The sequence below is a fragment of the Mchenga conophoros genome, linkage group LG12 (assembly GCF_057382185.1).
Source record: "Mchenga conophoros isolate Kocher_MC1m ecotype Shallow Benthic linkage group LG12, M_conophoros_male_GT1.1, whole genome shotgun sequence".
NCBI classification, from domain to species: domain Eukaryota; kingdom Metazoa; phylum Chordata; class Actinopteri; order Cichliformes; family Cichlidae; genus Mchenga; species Mchenga conophoros.
In genome coordinates, this window is record NC_140537.1 from 39,022,213 (window position 1) to 39,044,949 (window position 22,737).

The 22,737-nt window shown below is 46.1% G+C and overlaps 2 protein-coding genes across 4 annotated transcripts in view; both read right to left on the reverse strand.

Annotated features, from left to right (window-relative positions):
- Positions 1 to 301: 301 nt before the first annotated feature.
- On the reverse strand, positions 302 to 3,101 carry LOC146563360 (uncharacterized). Its single transcript, XM_085295790.1, has 2 exons — positions 1,749 to 3,101; positions 302 to 1,394 (listed from the first exon to the last, which is right to left on the reverse strand). Exon 2 carries the CDS (start codon positions 1,383 to 1,385, stop codon positions 507 to 509), a length of 879 nt encoding a protein of 292 aa, XP_085151916.1. The 5' UTR covers positions 1,386 to 1,394; positions 1,749 to 3,101; the 3' UTR covers positions 302 to 506.
- Positions 3,102 to 7,318: 4,217 nt separating this feature from the next.
- LOC146563361 (rap guanine nucleotide exchange factor 1-like) overlaps positions 7,319 to 22,737 on the reverse strand; it is a 28,985-nt gene continuing 13,566 nt past the window's right edge. For all 3 annotated transcript variants that reach the window (XM_085295757.1, XM_085295756.1, XM_085295755.1), the window contains 17 exons: positions 22,622 to 22,688; positions 18,661 to 18,783; positions 18,433 to 18,582; positions 18,074 to 18,297; positions 17,958 to 17,995; positions 16,913 to 17,030; positions 16,750 to 16,825; positions 16,296 to 16,380; positions 15,940 to 16,032; positions 14,983 to 15,171; positions 14,816 to 14,900; positions 14,411 to 14,505; positions 13,896 to 13,974; positions 13,553 to 13,654; positions 13,377 to 13,474; positions 12,370 to 12,510; positions 7,319 to 12,284 (listed from right to left, as the gene is read on the reverse strand). In XM_085295757.1, the coding sequence (XP_085151883.1) occupies positions 12,149 to 12,284; positions 12,370 to 12,510; positions 13,377 to 13,474; positions 13,553 to 13,654; positions 13,896 to 13,974; positions 14,411 to 14,505; positions 14,816 to 14,900; positions 14,983 to 15,171; positions 15,940 to 16,032; positions 16,296 to 16,380; positions 16,750 to 16,825; positions 16,913 to 17,030; positions 17,958 to 17,995; positions 18,074 to 18,297; positions 18,433 to 18,582; positions 18,661 to 18,783; positions 22,622 to 22,688 (1,899 nt within the window). In that variant the 3' untranslated portion in view covers positions 7,319 to 12,148. The remainder of the gene's footprint in view (positions 12,285 to 12,369; positions 12,511 to 13,376; positions 13,475 to 13,552; positions 13,655 to 13,895; positions 13,975 to 14,410; positions 14,506 to 14,815; positions 14,901 to 14,982; positions 15,172 to 15,939; positions 16,033 to 16,295; positions 16,381 to 16,749; positions 16,826 to 16,912; positions 17,031 to 17,957; positions 17,996 to 18,073; positions 18,298 to 18,432; positions 18,583 to 18,660; positions 18,784 to 22,621; positions 22,689 to 22,737) is intronic.

Consider the following 22,737-nt stretch of genomic DNA (forward strand, 5'->3'; position numbering starts at 1 on the left):
CTCATAGTCCTGCTGTTAAACGGGTTCCACCTGTGCGACGCCGTCGTGCCTTCGGCTCAGATACTGCTGAGCATTTTTCTACACAGGACATATGAAGGCCCTCCTCAGATGTACTGTTTGATTGGTCACGATGAACCTGAGTCCAAAGAGGACGTACCTACTGCTGTGATTACTGCGAGGTTCAGTGTGAACTCGGGTTTCTGCTAAATGAAGTCATGTATTGATCCTGCTGAGCTCACCTTACTCTGCTAACAAGCAACAGATGAAGCTTTGACACACGACACAGAGAGATTTCAGATGCTAAACAGACTTTATTGAAAGAGAGACAATAAACAGAATAAAGTGATTCACAGCTAATCAATCAGATTGGTTGGAGGATCAATGATCGCTGGTGCAGACAAACCTCTGAGATCACAGTGATTGAACATCATTAAAGAAAAAAGACATCATCAGACCTCTGGGTTTCTGCTCAGTGAGCGTGCTCACTTCTTTTACCATGACCGCTCTCACTGATGATAGCACAGGTAGACGGGAGAAGCTCCTGGGTTGCCTGTGTTGAGGTTTTCTGGGTTCACTTTGAGCCCGTCATTGTCATACGCCTGCTTAGCTGCTGGGTCGGCGAGCACGGTGACGGCCTTGATGGGAGCGCTGCCGCTGTCTTTCTTGTACCACAGGAACACCTCCTTTCCCTCGGTGCCCTCGTTCAGATCCTGGTTCACGATTTCATAGCCTTGGTCTTGGAGGCTCTTTTGCTTGACATCACTGGAGGAGATTTCCAGCTCACTGATGGCGTCCTTGGGGTCTGTGGTTTGACGGTACCAGATGAAGATGTAGGGCCCTCCTGCTCCCCTGTTGGTGTCTTCATCCACCCGGATGTAGCCATCATTGAAGTTGTCGTCATCTTCCTCAAATTTAGCAGTGGCCCTGATGTCACAGATGTAGGTGGGGTTCTCTCTCTTCAACCACAGATAGATCCAGTTTCCTCCAGCACCACGGTTCAGGTCACCGGCCAGTCTCTCCCAGCCCAGTTTATACTTGTAGGGTTCATCTCCTGCTTGTACAGAGACATCGAGTTTCCTGATGGGAACATCGTACTTTAAGGAACCTTTGTAGTACCACAGGTAGACAGAACCTCCACATGCCCCCTCGTTCAGGTTTTTGTCGATCTTTTTGAACCCTGCACTAGACAGACCCGTGGACATCTCATCGTGGAAGGAAATCTGAATCCTGGTAATTGCATGATCGCCTTTTTTGTACCAGAGGTAGACGAAGTTTCCCCCGGCTCCTTCGTTCAGATTAACAAAGATTTTCTTGAAGCCTTGTTCACGGAGCGCAAACTCCTCGGCTTTGTTCAAAGACACTTGGAGCTCAGCGATGAAAGACATTATGGGTTCCTGCACCAAACAGAGTTGAACGAATCAAGAATCAATCCAGATATAAAAAGGTTTTAACAAGGGGAATCAGGATAGTATGTAATAATGGCAACAGCGCCAACTAAGAAGCTCTTTAAAAGGAAAAAATGCCAACAGAACAATCTGCACACAATCACAGCATCCTTGTGTTTTTATGATATTACAGTCTCCACTCTGAGCCTGAAACCATTAAACTGAACCCAGAGGAACATATGGGAAAAATAGCTTATTACCACCTTTAATTAATAAGATGATACCAAAGTCTTGGGAGATGATTTTCACCAGAGTAAAATAAAGAGTGAAATGAGGACGCCGAGTGAATGGTGGCAGACTTACGTGTGTGCAGACGTGGTCGGCTGGATGAGGTTTGCTGGACGGCTGCTGATCTCACACAGAAACATCCACATTTAAATACACAGCAGACATGTGATCATAGTCACAATATCAACACACGTGACTGATCGTCATCAAAAACCATGGGCAGCTATTAAGGATTGTACTGGAATGACTGACGATGATTATTGTGAGTTATACTGAAAAGGAAAAATAACAAGCGTTAAATAAACAAAGAAGGGTTCAAACATTACTGATTATGTGTTTAAAGTTTTATGTGTTCATCATTTCTGTCTAATAAAACAGTCCAAGTTTGGGAAATGAGGAAATGAACAGAGTGGAAAGAAGTAGCACGATCAGCACTGTGGCAGCACAGCTGATCCACTTTCAATTCTCACATGAGAAATGAAAGTGAAATAATAAAACAAATCAGTAGATTTGTTTTATTATGAAACAAATCTACTGAATTCATGTTTAACTGCAGTTTTTCTTTAGAGTTGGACTTTCCTGATCTTGTTTCCTCCTTCATAAAGTCCACGTTGTCCATTTTGGGTAACCAACATAAAGAAAGATAAAGATTTCTTTGCTCAGTGCTCTGGCATTGTAAAGTGAAGCTGGAGCAGGGCTAACGTTTCAGCTGACTAGCACACACAGAATAAAATGTGTGAGTATGAAAGTGTGACAGGCGGACTAGGCTGGTAGAGAGTGTTGGACTCTGTACTGGTTTAGATCTTTGGATAGAAGGGAAGCACTGGGAGTAGTGGTCACCAGAAGCGGGTTTCTAAGAAGAGAGGAGAGCAGTGGGAGCTGAAGGTTACTGCTGGTGAGGTGGGAATTCTGAACAAGGCCGAGAACATCTGGAGACAGCGTTGTCAATACGTGGAACTACTAGATACTGCAACCACAACACGGGGAGCTGATTTATCGCTGTGGGTAAGCAGATAATGTGCCAGCTGATGAACGTGTTCCTCTGTGAGCTGCAGCCGTGTCTGGCAGGCCCTGAGCAGCCGGGAAAACAGGACGGCTGGGTGACTGTGAGGCCCCAGGTGCACCACCAACCTGTTCATGTGTCTAGCTAGCCTAACGATTTCTGCCCAGTGGCTCTTACTCCAGTCATCTCGAAGTGTCTCGAGAGGACTCCCAGCCACATTCAATCTCCACCAGTTTGCATACGGGAAGAACAGATTCAATTCAATTCAATTCAATTTTATTTATATAGCGCCAAATCACAACAAAAGTCGCCTCAAGGCGCTTCATAGATACAGAGAAAAACCCAACAATCATATGACCCCCTATGAGCAGCACTTTGGCAACAGTGGGAAGGAAAAACTCCCTTTTAACAGGAAGAAACCTCCGGCAGAACCAGGCTCAGGGAGGGGCGGGGCCATCTGCTGCGACCGGTTGGGGTGAGAGAAGGAAGACAGGATAAAGACATGCTGTGGAAGAGAGACAGAGATTAATAACAAGTATGATTCAATGCAGAGAGGTCTGTTAACACATAGTGAGTGAGAAAGGTGACTGGAAAGGAAAAACTCAATGCATCATGGGAATCCCCCGGCAGCCTACGTCTATTGCAGCATAACTAAGGGAGGATTCAGGGTCACCTGGTCCAGCCCTAACTATATGCTTTAGCAAAAAGGAAAGTTTGAAGCCTAATCTTGAAAGTAGAGATAGTGTCTGTCTCCCGAATCCAAACTGGAAGCTGGTTCCACAGAAGAGGGGCCTGAAAACTGAAGGCTCTCCCTCCCATTCTACTTTTAAATACTCTAGGAACAACAAGTAGGCCTGCAGAGCGAGAGCGAAGTGCTCTAATAGGGTGATATGGTACTACAAGGTCATTAAGATAAGATGGGGCCTGATTATTTAAGACCTTGTATGTGAGGAGCAGGATTTTGAATTCTGGATTTAACAGGAAGCCAAAACAGGAGAAATCTGCTCTCTCTTTCTAGTCCCTGTCAGGACTCTTGCTGCAGCATTTTGGATCAGCTGAAGGCTTTTCAGGGAGTTTTTAGGACTTCCTGATAATAATGAATTACAGTCGTCCAGCCTGGAAGTAATAAATGCATGAACTAGTTTTTCAGCGTCACTCTGAGACAGGATATTTCTAATTTTAGAGATGTTGCACAAATGGAAGAAAGCAGTCTTACATATTTGTTTAATATGTGCGTTGAAGGACATGTCCTGGTCAAAAATGACTCCAAGGTTCCTCACAGTGTTACTGGAGGCCAAGGTAATGCCATCCAGAGTAAGAATCTGCTTAGATACCATATTTCTAAGATTTTCAGGGCCGAGTACAATAACCTCAGTTTGATCTGAATTAAGAAGCAGAAAGTTAGCGGCCATCCAGGTCTTTATGTCTTTAAGACATTCCTGCAGTTTAACTCATTGGTGTGTGTTATCTGGCTTCATGGACAGATAGAGCTGGGTGTCATCTGCATAGCAGTGTAAATGTATGCTATGTCTTCTAATGATGCTGCCTAAGGGAAGCATGTATAATGTAAACAGAATTGGTCCTAGCACTGAACCCTGTGGAACTCCATAATTAACCTCAGTGTGTGAAGAGGACTCTCCATTTACATGCACGAACTGGAGTCTATTAGATAGATATGATACAAACCACTGCAGTGCAGTACCTGTAATACCTACAGCATGTTCTAATCGCTCTAATGGGATATTATGGTCGACAGTATCGAACGCTGCACTGAGGTCTAGCAGGACAAGCACAGGTTCTCTTCTTATTTTCTCAAACTCAACAGTAACAAATCCGAGCTCCTCTTGGTCGGCACTAAATCAACATTATCCAGAACCAACAGTTTCTCTGTTACTATCAATAACTCGCCGGTCTTTGTTTCTTCCTCTGTGAAAAGCTTGGGTGTCATCCTCGACAGTACTCTATCTTTCAATTCACACATTAATAATATTACTCGGTTTGCATATTTTTAATTGCGCAACATTAATCGTCTCCGTCCTTTCCTCACCCCACATGCTGCTGCCATTCTTGTCCACAGCCTTGTTACTTCCTGGATTGATTATTGTAATTCACTTCTTTTTGGTCTTACTCAAACATCCATCCACAAGCTCCAACGCGTCCAGAACTCTGCTGCCCGTATCATCTCCAGGACCCCTTCTGTCCACCACATCACTCCTGTCCTGCAGCAGCTTCATTGGCTTCCAGTCAAATATCATATCAATTTCAAAATACTCTTGTACACATTTAAGGCTGTTCATCATCTCTCTCCTCCATATCTCTCTGACCTGGTTCGGATCACCGCCCCATCTCGGTGTCTCAGATCTACTTCTTCCCTTTCTCTCTATGTCCCCTCCGTCTTGCCACCATGGGGAGCTTTCAGCTGCTCCTCGACTCTGGAATTCCCGACCTCCTGATTTAAGAAATATCTCTTCCTTGTCTCTCTTTAAGTCCCAATTCAAAACTCACTTGTTCAAAACAGCTTATCCCACATAACCTCTCCACTCTGCTATTTTACATTTGTTTTATGTCTTATGCTTTTATGATTGTGTAAACTGTTTGCGTTTATGTTCCTTTTATTATTCTACCTTGTACAGTGTCCTTGAGTGTTCTGGGCGCTTTCAAATAAAATGTATTATTATGTTTGTTTTTCTTATTAGTAAAAACCATTAAGAAGTCCCAGCAGCAGGAGACACACACACACGTATAAACATTCAACTTTCACAATCCATCACAAACATTATCACTCAGTTATCAGTAATGGAACATAAAGTGAACATGTCATACGTACACATACGCAACTTATGAGTGATTTCACACTTCTCTAATTTCTACACATGGTTGACCAATCACAGCCCTGCTCTTGCCAGCTCACATCCTATAAAACGGCTGCATTGACCTGAGTGACTTGAACCAATCATTTTCCTTTCACGTTGGTCCACAGAGGTGTGTTTCACACTCATGTTACAACATTTGAAAAACCCACTAAGGGGGAGACGGGAGGAACTCGTGATAGTTCTGGCTCTTCTCAGGGAAGTTTTGACCTGCCAGCATCTTTGTGAGTGAAGTGGGTGAAGAGGCCGGCACATTGGTTTCTGCTAATTAGACGTTCTTGTAAAACGTCTAATTAGGCAGACGTGCAGGTCGTGTAACTCAAGGGTAGCTTCTCTGATCCAGCTCGTGTCACTTACCTAACAATTACTCACAGCAGTTTTTACCAGTTTTGCAATCTTCATTCTATCCCCTTAAATTTAAAAAACGTTGTCATCGTGTCTGCTTACAATAGAGAGCATGTGTCAAAAAAGGAAAAATAAAATAACACTGTCCGTGGTTTAAAAAGTGAGCAGTCTGCCTCACCTGTGAACTCGGTCAGCTAGCGTAGTCAGGTGGCTGCGCTAACTTATTAGCTGAATGAATTCAGTAAATTTGTTGTTTTTAGTCAAGTAGTTAAGATAAGATAAGATAAGATAAGATAAGATAGAACTTTATTAATCCCTCGGGTGGGTTCCTCTGGGAAATTCGACTTCCAAAAAAAAGCACAGTTTTTAGTTTTTCAAATGTTTAAAATATTTGTGTAAAGTTTCAAAAAGAAATAGAAGCAAAACCAAAAATAATGAGTTAACTGTTGTGCATGACGTCACTGCAACAACCTGTGAGCAACTGATGAAAGACATTTTACTTTCACTGTTTTGTGTTTCTCACCTGAATCAGTTACACTAAAGACTAATATCTTTAATGTTCAAATTTTTCCCTGAAATCAAAACCTTCCAAAGATGACTTGACAAAATGAAATTATGCTTTTAAAGTAGCAGGTACTCAATATGGAAAATACTAGAAATGGTGAGTTGAACTGAAATAGAAGAAAATGTTAGATGAACTTTGTCAGTTAGTAGGACTGATTCTAAATTAAGTTACATTACTTATTTATTTTAAGTACTTGCATTTTGTTTCAGGTCAGGTGACGGTGACTGTCCTGGTGACCGTAAGGGGGCGGGGCTTTATTCATGTTTGAATGCCTTTGAGACTCCGAACGTTTATTTCAGTTTTTCTTTGCTGACTCTGCAGACTGTAATGGAGGCTCCGGCCAGCAGGGGGCAGCAGGTGGTTTTACCTGAAGTCATTACAGCTGAAGTTCTGTGTCTGTGAATGATGCATGCTGGGAAAACGGACCGCGAGCCGCTGTGACATCGGCACAGGTGAGCGGGGGGTGGGATTCTGGGACGTGCTCAGACTGAGGTGTGTCACATGACCCTGCTGCTCTACAGGGTCCACCTCACTCAGCTGAGAGCAGGAAACGAAGCAGGAGCCGGGGAGTCTGCTCGTCCTCAGTGTTTACATGAAACTAATAATACGATTGTCAATAATCAATGAACCAATGTCTCTGACTCCTCTTAAATCTGACTTCTTTAAAGTTCACTCAAAAACACTAAACCTCCGCCGTCAAATGTCGCTCTGCCTGGAAGTGATGTAATAAAAGGCCGACTGAAGCCCCTCCCACAGCAGTCTGTTCACAGAGGGGAGGGGCCGTGACAGGCAGAGCCTTCAGTTTTCAGGCCTCTCTTCTGTGGAACCAGCTTCCAGTTTGGATTCAGGAGACAGACACTACTTTTAAGATTAGTAAGTACCGTATTTACCGTACTATAAGGCACACGTAAAATCCTTAAATCGACAGTGCGCCTTATAATCTGGTGTGCCTTATGTATGAAATTTGCTTTGTGCTTCCTGACCATGAACCGATTTTACGTGGTACACGATGCTCAAAAATCTGTCAAAAAAACCTTTTAGTGCCACTTTCTCGGAGCATTACGGTTACCGTTGCAAGGAGCCTCATGGAGTAATACGTACTGTGCTTCAACACAACATTACCGTGTTATGCTTACGAAGCGGATTTTAAACAATCAGTTATGCAGTAGAAAATGGAAATAGAGCAGCTGCGAGGCAATTCGGCATTAATGAGTCGATGGTGCGCAAGTGGAGGAAGCACGAAGATGACCTAAAACAAGTAAAGAAGACCAAAAGGAGTTTCCGAGGGAACACGGCGCGATGGCAGAGGACAAAATTGAACAGTGGGTTATTGAACAGAGAACAGCAGGCAGAAGTGTCTCTACAGTCTCTGTTCGACTCAAGGCTACAGCAGCACGTGACATGGAGATCAACGACTTTCGAGGGCGACCTTCTTGGTGCTTCCGTTTTATGAAAAGGCATAATCTCTCAATCCGCACAAGAACTACTGTCTCACAGCAACTGCCAAAGAAAAGTTGGCCATTTTCAGCACCTACTGCCAGAATGAGATCACTGGAAAGAAGATCCGGCCAGAACACATCACTAGCATGGACGAGGTCCTCCTCACCTTTGACATCCCCGTGAACCGTACTGTTGAGAAAACAGGCACCAGTACGGTATCTATATGCACCACAGGGAACGAGAAGTCATCCTCCACTGTAGTTCTGGGCTGCCAAGCTAATGGCCAGAAACTACCACCCATGGTCATTTTCAAGAGGAAGACTTTACCAAAAGAAAAGTTTCCGGCCGGCGTCATCGTCAAGGCTAACTCAAAGGGCTGGATGGACGAGGAGAAGATGAGCGAGTGTTTGAGTTCATGTCAAGAGACCGGGTGGCTTTTTCCACAAATCTCCGTCTCTTTTGATCTACGACTCCATGCGCGCCCATCTCACCGAGGCTGTCAAAACCCAAGTGAAGCAAACTAATTTGGAGCTTGCCGTCATTCCGGGTGGATTAACCAAAGAACTCCAACCATTGGTTGTTCAAAGTTAAATTACGAGCTGCGTGGGAGCATTGGATGACAGAAGGCGAGCACACATTCACCAAGACAGGGAGGCCACGCGGAGCAAGTTACGCCACTACCTGCCAATGGATCGTGGATGCTTGGGCTAAGGTATCAGTTTCAAGTGTCGTCTGAGCTTTCAGGCTGGAATAATCACTGAACAGCTAAGTAACAGCAACGAGACTGATTCAGATAATGATGAGAGCGATCCGGGCATGCTTGATGCCGAAATTGCCCAGCTGTTTACCGTAACTCAGACACGGGAGGTGAAGAACTTGATGGAATTGTGGAAGTTAATGTACAGGAAAAAGTGAGTGTATTCTTCAATATTTAATGTGTTACAGCTTAACAGTGTTAAGAGTTACTGTGAATGAGCTTAATAAAGGTCGAGTTATCTGACTGTTTGTCTTAATGTGCCTTATAATCTGGTGCGCCTTATAGTGCGGAAAATACGGTGAGCAAAATTTATTTATATAGCACAATTCACAGAATAAAATCACAAAGTGCTTCACAATAAATCCAGAAATATAAATAAAATAATAGAAAACAGTGAAAAGATTAAAAGCTTGTTTATATAAAAATGTCTTCAACTGCTTTTTAAAGGAGACAGTGGAGTGTGCACAGCGTAAAGACGACAGCCTCGGTGCCCGAGGAGACCGATCCCCACACAGGGTTTGAACCCAGTGCGTGGGACCAACAGTGACCTCTGACCTGAAGACCCGAGTGCTCGGGATGAAGCATGAGGCTTCAGCAGCTCAGAGATACGCTGGGCAGCTTCAGCATGCAGAGCTCAAAAAGTTACGACAAAAGTTTTAAAATGAACTCTAAAATTTCCTGGCAACCAATGAAGAGAAGTCAAAACTGGAGTAATGTGTGACCTCTTGTTTGTGCCAGTTAAAAGTCTGTGCAGTCTGAAGGCGTTCCACAGCTGATTTGTTGAGACAAGTAAAAAGACCGTTATAATAACCCAAGATTAGGCTTCAAACTTTCCTTTTTGCTAAAGCATATAGTTAGGGCTGGACCAGGTGACCCTGAATCCTCCCTTAGTTATGCTGCAATAGACGTAGGCTGCCGGGGGATTCCCATGATGCACTGGGTGTTTCTTCTTCACTCACTATGTGTTAACAGACCTCTCTGCACTGAATCATACTTGTTATTAATCTGTCTCTCTTCCACAGCATGTCTTCATCCCGTCTTCCTCCCTGAGCCTGACAAACAGCTCGTTTATTCAAACAGTAACCATGTTCGTAGCATCAGTGACGAGAGCGCAGCGTCAACGTGAGCATGCTTTCATCACACCGTTGTTTCCATCTCGTGACTTTGTTCATCATGCAGATTGATGTAGACTTATCTCATCAGTCTTTTTTCTGAAAGTTTGACCTCGATGACCTTCAGTCCAGAGTCTTGGAGATGTTGTGGCGGTCAGTGTTCAGTGCCGCCGCCCGGCCGACCTCACCTGCAGCTCTCTGAGCCAAGAGGTGAGAGCCACTGCTGCAGACTCCACCCCCTGCTCGACCACGTGTCAATCAGATGAACCTGAGGTGTCGCAACGATTGCGGTGTGAAGAAATGTGAACTTTGACCTCTTGGGCCAGCTTCCAGGTGAATGAGGGTTTCTCGATCCTGCCCACGTCGGTATTTTGTCGTCTTGTGGAGGCGCTGATGATGAGCAGAATCTGATGCAGCTGTTTAATACGCCAACTGTTCATTTCTGTCAAAATTACATGTAAACAAAAAGTCTCCACAGTCCATGAAGTTAGCGCTGGACCACATCTTATAGATGAATGTTTCATTAATCGGTGGCTCTAATCGGCGTTCGTTCAGCTCACCATTGATCAGTTGGTCATTCAGAGAATGGTCGGCAGGTCGGCGCTATAATAAGATTGTGTTATTTAAAGTGAACAGACACACTGCTGCTGCTGGTTATATACACGGGCAAAATAAAAAAAGAATAAATAAAGAACATATTTATCAGTCATGTGTAATATTCATACAGGTGTGTCTGTATGATGCTTCCTGTTTCCTGTACAGGTGTGTTTGATGTGGGACGATGAACGGCGTCTCCGTGGCTGTGAGTTGGAAACAGATCATGTGACCAGCTGTGACACCCCCACAGTGTTACTGTGTGAGCTGGTGATTTTCCATATTCATGTATGTTTAGAGAAATCATCTTGTACCCTCAGAGCTCTGTGGTCTGACACTCAGGTGGGCTGGTTGGTGTCCTGGCCTCAGTGGGACATTAAACTCTCACTTTGAGGGATGAAGGTCGGGACGTTTTAGCATCGCTGCTCAGGTGTTGGAGGGTAAATTGGCTGCTGAGGATGTGGAGCTCAGGTGAGCTCAGACTGACGATGATGATGGAGGATGTGTGATCTGTAGCAGCTGGACGTCTGTAGAAAGCACGACTGAATCTTCTCTAAAAGCAGCTGAAACTGTCACGCATTACAAACGCGTCAGCATGCAGCTGCAGGCTGATGTTCTTCAGACACCATGAACCATCATCACAAGTTCATGGATCGCCTTCATGCTCCACCTCAGTCCAGCAACAGGATCTCACCTCCTTCATCATCATCCATGATGGTGGTGGCATAGCTCAGGAGGTGGAGCACGTCATCTGCTAATCATAGATGATGGTTTGATCCCTGGCTGCTCCAGTCAGCGTGCCAAGATACTGAAGGTTGTTCTCGATGCGTTCATCGAAGTGTGGCCGGACGCAGCGCAATAACGGTTTACCGCTACGCCGAGCAAAGCACCAAGCACGGCAGCGGAGTACTCGCGCATGCCGCAGACTTGAACTTTGACCCCTGCATGCTGTAACGTACCTTCACGTGGCCAATAGAAACAAAGCCTTCAGTTCAACCACACGGTGTGTGTCTGAGGTCGATGAACTGATACAGGTTTACGTGCATCTGTGGGGACCTCCAGAGCCTCCTTATAAATAAAACTGAATTAAAAAGTAGAGGACACAGAGTAGACCCACAGTCACCCTCAGAGTCCAGACCCACAGACCCACAGTCACCCTCAGAGTCCAGACCCACAGACCCACAGTTACTCTCGGACACCTGAAGGACCGAGCGTGATGTGTTTAAATACAGATCAGAAAACGGTGCTAGAAAAACATCTAAAACAATCGGACCCTCGTCCCTTAAAAGGAGCTGAAATTTTGCATCATTCCTACTAAGCAGGGAATCTTTCCACTGGAATTCCCGAGATGGTCAGGTGGGATCAGCTTTAATGATTAACTAATTTTTGTGGCCTTGAAGACACGGTGCTGAGGTGAGGTTTCCACCATCAGGTAAGGGCAGGTGAGTTGACTGGCAGGTCAGCAGTGATGTTTCATGGATGTTTGGATGCAGTTTTTCTTCCTTCAGCAAAATCTGGAAGTCTCTGATCCATCTGTGGGTGCCGGACCTGAATCTGAATATGTTTCTGTTAACAGGAGCGAGGGAGGGAAACCTCTGCCTGCAAATATCAAAGGTCCGGTAGTAAAATGTCTGCAGGTTTTACCCTGCATGTGTCTGTGCCAGTAATGTCACGCTCTCGGGCCTCGGCCCCCGGTTTGGCACCGGTTCAGTTCTCTGTGTTACAGCATGTTAGCATCAGAACAGGTGCAGCCGATTAGCTGCGTGACCCTCTGCGCCTTCACCAAAGCTCATCTCTGATTGGCTCGAGGAGTGTTCTTTGGGCGGATCTTGAGAGAGAGCTCCCACAGCGCCTCCTCAGCCAGGTGATCGCTGAAGTCGTTAAAGAAGGAAATGATGTCATCATCGGGCAGCAGAGAGTAGCTCCTGCAGAGAGAAACAGCTTCAGCATACAACAATACAACCACGAGGTACTCCTAATGATTGAGGAACTGCTCTGTAGGTAACTGACACTTGCTGGTAGCTCCTCAGGGTGTCCAGGATGTTAAACTGCTGCCAGCGTTTGGAGAAGTTAACCTTTGAACCCTGTGATGTCATCAAAGTGTCGGGATTCCCAAGGTGGACAAAAGTCAAGTCCTGCAGAATCAAACCCCTGAGAGAGAGAGAGAGACGGCAGACAAAGCATCAGCCTTCAGACCCTGAATCCTCCCTTAGTTATGCTGCAATAGATGTAGGCTGCCGGGGGATTCCCATGATGCATTGAGTTTTTCCTTTCCAGTCACCTTTCTCACTCACTATGTGTTAACAGACCTCTCTGCATTGAATCATATCTGTTATTAACCTCTGTGTCTCTTCCACAGCATGTCTTTATCCTGTCTTCCTTCTCTCACCCCAACCAATCACAGCAGATGGCCCCGCCCCTCCCTGAGCCTGGTTCTGCTGGAGGTTTCTTCCTGTTAAAAGGGAGTTTTTCCTTCCCACTGTTGCCAAAGTGCTTGCTCATAGGGGGTCATATGATTGTTGGTTTTTTTTCTCTGTATCTATGAAGCGCCTTGAGGCGACTTATGTTGTGATTTGGCGCTATATAAATAAAATTGAATTGAATTGAATTGAATAGACCTGAAACATGAAGCTGCAGTTCCTCTGACGTCCAGCAGAGGCAGCAGTGAGGCAGTCCCCATAGACTCCAATGTTAAAACTTTACAGCAGAAACAAACATGTTTACAGCCAGATACACAAACTGTTTGGTCTGTGGATAGCTTCCTCCTTCATAACGCCTGCTTACATTGTATTGTTAGGGGCGTGGCCTCTTTGACTGACAGGTGAATGGTGACACAGGTGGCTGTAGCTGCCAGCCAGGCTAAACCTCAGCCAATTGGAGATCCTGAACTGGACCTCTGGACTGTGTTTGTGCTGTTGGAGCCTTTTATCTGAGCAATAATGTGGCTGCTGTGAGGCTGATCACATAGACACGTTCTACATTAGGGTTACTGCCCAACAGGTAGGGTATTTACGTACAGGTAGGGTATACAGGGAGGCTCTACTTCAGCCAGAGCTCCTCGGTAGGCTCTGAAAGAGGATGAACTGTCGATCAAGGTGCTGAACTCCTCCAGAGCCTGAAGCCAAACAGACATAAAACACTGTTAATGCACTGAGGCGAACCGATGAAATAATCCCAATGAACTCGGTCTGACCTCTGAGGTGCTTTTCTGCCAGTCCAGGCGTCGCAGAGGGGCGGAGTCCAGCGCTGACAGGATTGACAGGTACGAGTTAAAGTTATTGAGCTTCCTCAGGTGCTGCAGGAAAAAAGAACATGTGCGGTTTGACAAGATGACATGACAACAGACCACAGTCTGGAACCACAAATGGACACACAGATGTTGTAATGATGCAGTGAGTTTGTAAAAATAAATCTTTTTATTCCAGTTTGTCAGTCTAATAAGTTCTGGTGTAGCTGCTGTCCTCCCCGACTGGAGGGCCAGCTTTGAATACAAATGAAGAGACAAAAGGACTTTTTCTACTGCGGACTCTAACGACCTTCATGATCTTCAGGAACTTCAGCAGCAGCCTCTCTCTGTCGTGAGGTTTGTCCTGAAGGATGATGACGGAACGAACCCTGAAATCACAAAAAGAAGGTTCATTAGTTTCAGAAGCTTCTCCTTCTCTGCCTGTCCCGTCCCTGCTCCTGTCTGTTTGCACTGACATAACTTGAAAGTAAAACAAATGAATAATAAAGGTCAAACAAACTATGACAACCAGTATGGCACAAACCGTAATGAACCACCTGGGAAAGTAAATGTGTCGGGCATTTCTCTTGCCTTCAGACAGTAATTGTGATTGCTACAGTGCCGGTTTCAGAAAGCCGATTGTGATTATGGCATAAAAGAATAACATCAAGAATAACATCATAAAGGCATTTTCTGAGGGGTCTGTGGGCTTTTGATGCTCTTTCTCCAGCACGATTCTGATGGAAACAATAACCTGATGGAGTCACAGATTGTGTTTCTTTGACGAAGGAAGTTGTGTATCTGCCGGTTGTGTTGATGTTTTACCAGAAGGAGACGCTGTTGAAGTGTTGAGTGAACTCTGTCAGGTTGGGACTCTTCTCCTCATTCTGCTCCTTTGACCACAGCAACACCTCTGGAAGCTGGACAGGTGAGAAGAACCAACTGTCATCCCAGTGCACCAAACCTGCCGGCTCCGGCAGGCTGATGAAACAGACTAAATCATGTAAACACAGAAAAGGTTTTTCTGTGGCAGCAGATCGTGATGCAGCCACACTGCAAACCAAGAGGTACCGCTGCACGTGCTGGTGGAAAACTCAACGAGGAGACGGCTCTTTGTGTCCCAAAGCATCATTTACCTGTTTACCATAAACCAGGTATGAATACTTTGTGTTCTCAAGCAGGTTCATGAGAACAGCTGGAGAACCAGGCGTGAGAGAGGCGGGTCTGTACCTCAATCTTTGTGAAGAGTTCAGCATCCAGCAGAGTCAGCTGTTCAGCTAAATCCTGACTCCTGAAGTCCAGCAGAGTTCCCGGCCTGAGGCAGAGGGGACAGAAACATTCAAACTTGACCAATGACAGCTCAGCATGCTTTCAACCTGTCAGGTGTGAAGGCTTACCTGGCAGCCACACCCTTGGCAGCAAGTGGACGGAGTGACTGAGGTGAGCCAATTAGCTTCCACCTCTTCTCCATCTTTGACAGGATGTTGGAGCGCAGCTGGTGGGCCGGTCCCAGCTCTCCACCAATCAGAAGGCTGAACACCAAGTCCATCAGTAGCAGAAGCACATCAGAGTCGAGCTCTATCGCGCTGCACACACAGTATTCACACTGATGACACACGGCCAGAAGTATGTGGACAGCTGATCTTACTCGATAGATTTGAAAGCATCAAGTGTGGCATTAAAAAGTGTCCCGTGGCCCACATGGTTTCTTATCAGCCAATCAACTTGGCTTTAGAGATAGTGTCTGTCTCCTGAATCCAAACTGGAAGCTGGTTCCACAGAAGAGGGGCCTGAAAACTGAAGGCTCTGCCTCCCATTCTACTTTTAAATACTCTAGGAACAACAAGTAGGCCTGCAGAGCGAGAGCGAAGTGCTCTAATAGGGTGATATGGTACTACAAGGTCATTAAGATAAGATGGGGCCTGATTATTTAAGACCTTGTATGTGAGGAGCAGGATTTTGAGTTCTGGATTTAACAGGAAGCCAAAACAGGAGAAATCTGCTCTCTCTTTCTAGTCCCTGTCAGGACTCTTGCTGCAGCATTTTGGATCAGCTGAAGGCACAGAGGCCTTTATGTGAGGTTAAAATCACGTTTAAAAACTGCTCATAAGTCTATCAGAAACAGGAGATCTTACCTTTGTTTCTAATGCTTTTATTCATAAATCCTAACTCACACTTCCAGGTAATAAGCAGGAGTCCATGTGAGCACCTACATAAGTCTGGCTTTCCTGCCGACGTGTGAATATGAGAGATGGTCTCCTTTAATCACAGCCAAGGTTCAGAGGCCTCTGCACTCTGTCTTAATGAAGAACACCACTGCATACAGTGTGTGAAGATCTGTGTGTATTTCTCACCATAGTTCGTCCACCACGCCCACCAGCAGGTGGAATGTGTTTTTGGCAGCTGTCAGGTCTGCATGTTCCCGTCTGCCACACAGGTGTCTGTACGTGTTGGCAGTTAAAGAGTAAACAGAGTTTGGACGAACAGACAGATAATCACGGGGACTGTGGGAAAACACGTGAACAACGATGAACAACTAGCACAGAGCTGGTTCTGTCCAGCCTCCACTCACAGCAGTGTGAGAGAAACAATACTTCAGAGCAGCAGCCGTTTGTTTTAATAGCACCGTGTGCTTCTTCTTAATGCTGTCCTGTTGCTGAAGCTACAAGCAAAGCCGGTGGGCCCAGCCTCAAAGTGTGTTTGAGGATATCTGTGCTGGAGTTTGCTGATGACATCGTTTGGACTGATGAAGCTCCTGTAGGTGCAGAGGAAAGCGTCACGGTACAGGTCCTGGTCTGCAAACACACATTCACACAGATCTGATCAGCTAACATAGAAACACTCTGAGTGAAGCTGAAAAATAGTTCATGCGTTAGTTCTTTACTTCTAAGCTGGACTGTTGTAAACCCCAAAGCTCCTGAATAAAGTTTCTGCAGCTGCGCTTCCTTCTGAGCTGCGTCAGCTCGTCACAGCATTAAAGAAGAGGAGATCACCTGCTGCCTCTGATGTCATTTTTGGACTGTTTCCTGTTAGTTGCGGGCTGTAAATGATGTGCTCGTGCTCATGTGTTTGTTGGATCTGATGCTCTGTGGAGCGTCTGCACAGGTATGACACAGGTGGTGTCTCACATATGATTCTCCAGCCAGGTGTCTACCAACACTCACCTCTGCTGCTGGTCCCCGTAGCATAGACCAATAGGACATCAGGTGAGGCCGCCTTTACATCAGGCCCCTCCTCCTCCTGAGACACAGGTCAAAGGTCAGCAAACAGGTTAAGTGAAAGATTTAAAGTGTGTGTGTGTGGGGGTGGCAAAGGTCAAAGCAGCACCTCAGACTTCATGGTGATTCTGCAGCGAATCTTCTTCTTGTCAGTCAGTAACACCTCCTCCTGCTCCTCCGTGCTGCTTCTCCTGTCACGCTCCGCCCCCTGCTGCACGCTCTGGGAACTGCAGGACAGACAGAACGCCCTGAGGGAGTGTGCCGGTGTGTGTGCGTGTGTGTGTGTGTGTGCGTGTGTGTGTTTGTGTGTGTGTGTGTGTGTGCATGCGTGTGTTTGTGTGTGCGCGTGTGTGCGTGTGTGTGTGTGCATGCGTGTGTGTGTGCATGTGTGTGTGCGTGCGTGCGCGTGTGTGTGTGTGCATGCGTGTGTGTGTGCATGTGTGTGTGCGTGCATGCGTGTGTGTGTGTGTGCGTGCATGCGCGTGTGTGTGTGTGTGCGTGCGCGTGTTTGTGTGTGTGTGCGTGTGTTTGTGTGTGTGTGCATGCGCGTGTGTGTGTGCGTGCGCGTGTTTGTGTGTGTGTGCGTGTGTGCGTGTGTGTGTGCATGCGCGTGTGTGTGTGTGTGCGTGCGCGTGTTTGTGCGTGTGTGCGTGTGTTTGTGTGTGTGTGCGTGCGTGTGTTTGTGTGTGTGTGCATGCGCGTGTGTGTGCGTGCGTGTGTTTGTGTGTGCATGCGCGTGTGTGTGTGTGTGTGCGTGTGTTTGTGTGTGTGTGCGTGCGTGCGTGTGTTTGTGTGTGTGTGCGTGCGTGCGTGTGTTTGTGTGTGTGTGCGTGTGTTTGTGTGTGTGTGCATGCGCGTGTGTGTGTGTGTGTGCGTGCGTGTGTTTGTGTGTGTGTGCGTGTGTTTGTGTGTGTGTGTGTGCGTGCGTGTGTTTGTGTGTGTGTGCGTGTGTTTGTGTGTGTGTGTGTGCGTGCGTGTGTTTGTGTGTGTGTGCGTGTGTTTGTGTGTGTGTGCGTGCGTGCGTGTGTTTGTGTGTGTGTGCGTGCATGCGTGTTTGTGCGTGCGTGTGTTTGTGTGTGTGTGCGTGTGTTTGTGTGTGTGTGCGTGCGTGCGTGTGTTTGTGTGTGTGTGCGTGCATGTGTGTGGCCTCTCACCTGTCTCCGCCCTCTTCAGCCGGCCTGTCAGCTGAGTCCTGTCAATGTTAGAAACAAGAAAACTTTGGTGACGATAGAAAGTCAAAACCATCCAAACATTTTCAGACCTCGCTGACCTGCTGCTTCTTCTTCGGTGGTAGAATCGGAGCAGGAACCAGCTCAGGTGAGGGAGTGAAGTCTGCGTCCAGCTGTGTGTCCAGATGTGCGTGAGAGAGCTGGTAGGAGGTGTCGAGCTCTCGATGTCGGCTGTTGTATCTCTGACTGAAACCTGGAGGCCTCTGATAGAACATGAGGGGGGACTGATCGCTGTAGGACGAACAGAACTGAAGGTACTCGTGGACTGCAGACAGACAGGTAAGAGACAGGTGAGACACACAGAAGAGAGACAGACGAATGAGAGACAGGTGAGACAGGCAGGTGAGAGAGGCAGTTGAATGGATTTTCCAGTCATACTGTTCTCTCCCTGTTCACTCACTGTGTCGTTTCTTCTCAGGGAGGGGAGGGGGTGTCTTGCTGGGGGACAAAGGGGAGGAGACAGGTTCATCTGGGCCTGTGCTGTCATCACACTGGTCCTCAGGGGCAGAACCGAACCCAAAGCACGGCTGAGTCTGGGAGCTTGTGTTACCTGAAGTTCACAGACAGACAGCAAGTCAGGCTGACGGACAGAGAGGGGGACAGACAAGTCACTCAGGTGTGTCCTCACCTGTGGTGCTGCATCGCCTCTTCTCCGGCAGGGCAGGAGGGAGACAGGAGGAACCAGGGAGAGGGGGGAGCGTCTCTGAGGAGGACTGATCTGTGTCGAGGAAGGCATAGTCTGGATCGTCCTCTGAAGACAAGAAACAGAAAGTCAGAACATCCACAACCACCTCTCCATTCTGATTGGCCGAGCTGTGTGGCGGCTGCGATTGTCTCCAAACAATCGCAGCCGCTCTCAGACAGACTGGTGAGAGCAGATGACTGATTTATAAACAGATTGAACAGGCTGAAATCGATCGGAGTCAAGCTGCTCTGATGAGCTGCAGCAGGGACTCCGCTCCGATGGTTGGGGTTATGTCCCTATAAAAGCGAGGTTGCTGTGTGCCTGGGTCATTTTGCAGTTGAATGGCTGTCCCGCATCAGCTACGTCACTATTTGTAGACGGAATTTCAGTTTCAGATCTCTGAGGTCTGAGTGTAAGACGTTAATGTGAGTTTCTGTGTCTGCACACGGCAACAGATTGCCATTTTGCACACTCATCACCCATAATCACAGCATCATGACAGATGCATGCATACTTGGAGACTTGACTCCTTTCAGTTGCAGACTGGCAGCAGATTGACTGAACTGCACTTTTATTGCTGTCTTCATGCACCAAAGTCACTCTGAGCTGACTGACTGAGCCACTCAAAAGCAACGAGACTGCAACTTCACTGCAACTTCACTGCGCGCGCTCACTGTAATTTTGGTCATCTCGTTGTCTCTATGCAGTGTGACTGTAGCGTAACCCTCTGTACTCATTTTGTGCACACGGAGACGAATCAGCACATACACAAACAGTGTCACCCCAAACCCCACACTTCCCACACAGCTCACCAATCTGAGCCACGGTCCGAGTCACCCACATCACTCAGGACACTGAGAGTCTTTCTATTGTTTCAGATATATTCCTGCTGTTTTTAGGTGTATATTTTATTTCGGCACAGTCGGCGTGGAGCGTTGTACATGTACAATGACAGTAAAGGGCTTTTCTATTTTATTCTATGAGATGAAAAGATATGTTCATGGACAATCAAAAGAACTGAAATGTTAAAAGTGGTGACTGTTTGATGAAAGTGCCCTGACTGCCTTGGGTCTAAAACAACTTCAAGCTCATTGATGTTTGTTTTTTTAAATGTTTAGTCTGTGTGTGTTTCATCAGCTGCAGGCGTGGGCAGCGTGCAGCTCGCTGATTTATTTTACATCTATTCTGTAAAGGCAAGGACAGAGCAGTTAATAGGATACTGGGGACATGTAGATAACACGCAAGACGCATCACAGTGATGTGATGTCATTCCATTCTTTCTCTTCAGGCACAACAAGAGAAGAAGAAGAAATACGTGAGAGACTTCCTCTGCAGGTGACTGGCTGTGTCCCAATCCAGCGACCGCACGCTCCGGAGTACGCATTTTGAGACCTATGATGTCACAGCAACGCGACGACGGCTGTCCCACTCTGAAGTGTTCTCCAAATGCACCGTCAATTTCCCCAAATTTGAAGTGTGGTCCGGTGTAGACTTCGTGGTCCCATATATCCCACAATTCATAGCGCGGCGGTGGATGTGGATAATTTTGCAGAAGTGCAGCGGCCGAACAGTAAACTTTCAAAAGTAAGTACTGAATATGATGTCACTTATTTATGAGCGAATGTTTAATAACGAAGAACATTAAAACATTACTGTTGGCCACATGTCAGCAAAGTTATGTGACGTTAGTGACGTTTGTACTAACTTGGTTTTAAAGCCGTTCAATAGTCGACCTTAATCTTACAGAGAATCTGATGATTTTGTGGATAATTAAAGTCAGTCATATATCCACAAACACAACGAGCTGAAAGTCAGTGATGCTGCTCGGTTTGCAGTCCTGAACATCGCGGCACAAGCAGGATTCACTGCACTGTTAATGTGAGCTGTGTTATATTGCTGCCTCTGTTCGGTGGTGTCGAGCCAAACGGACTTTAACGTGTGTTTGAACGAGCTGACGGTTCACTCGTTAAGCTGAAAGAAAGATGCTTCAATCACAGCAGTCACACATGTGTCCACTGCACCATCTGGAACTCTTCTTGTTTACACTCGTAATAACACAAACACTAAATCCTGCTTCTCTGTGCTGTTGTGTAGCAGTGTGTACACCTGAGACTGTCACCTGTCTGTCTGTCCTGCACTCTCTCTCTGTTTCTTTCTCTCTGATTGTGGAATAAAAGTATGAACATGTGTTTATAAGTTACACTTGTGTTAGAATCCTGCAGCTTATCACACATTTGATGTCCAGGTGTGACGACTGCAAGTGTCCAGAGTGAGGACAGACTGAGGGACCCACTGCTGCACATCATCTGTGAGGCTTTGCACCCCTGATGATCCACCAGGACAAACTCAGCAGTGTGTGAGGAAGAGGAGGAGGAAGAGCCAGCAGCAGCTGACAGATGGAGAGAATAGACAGACTGTTCCCTGTTTGTGAAGGACTGCTAGGAAAGTTTAACAGAACTGTCTGTGCTGAATCAGTCTTATTAGGTAATGTTCACATAATGTGATCATCCCAGTGTTTCCAGTGTGGGAGAAAGTACTCAGAGTACTCAGGGCCTTCAAGTTACACACTATGAAAGGCAGCAACAAGTTCAATGTTCAGAAACTAAATGTTGGTTTCAGTTCTATGAAGCTTTGAGTATTTTGGATCAGTAGCTGCTGTGTTTGTTGCATCATATTGCTGTAACTGTTTATATGCTTTATATATTCTGAGCTAAGTTGATCTATAGTGTTACATCATATTCTATAAGGATGTTATGTGTTTGTAGACTTTCTGCCCAGTTTGACCCATTTAGCAGACGTCAGCCTGTTTAAGGCTCTGATATCTATTCTGTGTGACTTACAGCAGTTATGACATGGTCTGATTTTCTCACCCAATAAAGGAACATTTCATATATCAGTCGACTCTTCATTCTATCAGACACAGTTATCACAGCTCCTACATTTGCTTTTTACACATATATGTAAGCATTGAGCCAAATTTAGTAATGCCAACATATTAAAAGAACAATATTTGTCTCCTATATATAAAACATCTATATACACACTGTCACAGATGCTTGTGTTTGAGTGAAGATTTAAGGTGACAGGAAATATAAATAACTGCAACTTGAATCTTTACTGAAGCTCAGTGTTTGACACAGAGTTCAAGCTCACTGCTGTAATAACTAATAATGATTAATATACTAACTATAATATTGGCCATATTATATTTACCTTACCACAGTGAGATGATTTTAGTCTCATGAACAACATCAGCTAATTGTTATTTACTAGCTAATCTTATATGACTGTTCAGTACAGAAATGAAACCCAACAATCATGTTTACAGTCCTGTGGTCTCAGATACTCAACTAATCACACAAAGCTCATGTAAAACAAACAAACAAATGGACAAACGATTTTCTCCGTCATTTCTGTCACACAAAGCTGTATGAAACGTTTCCAGCGGTTAGTATCATGGTTGCTAGGCAACCTGAGCAGCCGACGAAGGCTGGACCGTCCCATTTCACAAGCCTCTCACTTCCGCACTTCTCGTCCTTCCTAGTACGCACCGTACGTAGTACGCAAACTTCGCGTACTCCGAGGCGTGCGATCGCTGGACTGGGACACAGCGTCTGACATGCCTCAGGTGTCATGATCTGAGTGTCTCACACACACACACACACGCAGGTGCAGAAACCTGTCAGTCCAGCAGGAGGCAGCAGTGAGCCTCAGGCCAACGCGTCGCTGCAAAGAGGAAGCAGCAGCCAACTTAGCTTCCTATTTCTGTCAACGCACAGGAAGTGATGTCACTGATACCGCCTACTGCTGATGGGAAACAAGCACCACAGAGTGTGTGTGTCTGTGTGTCTGCGCGTGTGTGTGTCTGTGTGTCTGCGCGCGTGTGTGTGTGTGTGTGTGTTACCTGTGTGTTCGTTCTGAGGAAAACATTCGGCAGAGGAAATGGAGAATCTTTTCAAACAGTCGTCGTCCTGAAACACGCAGGAAGATTCAAACGTTATTAAATGTTAGAAACAGCCA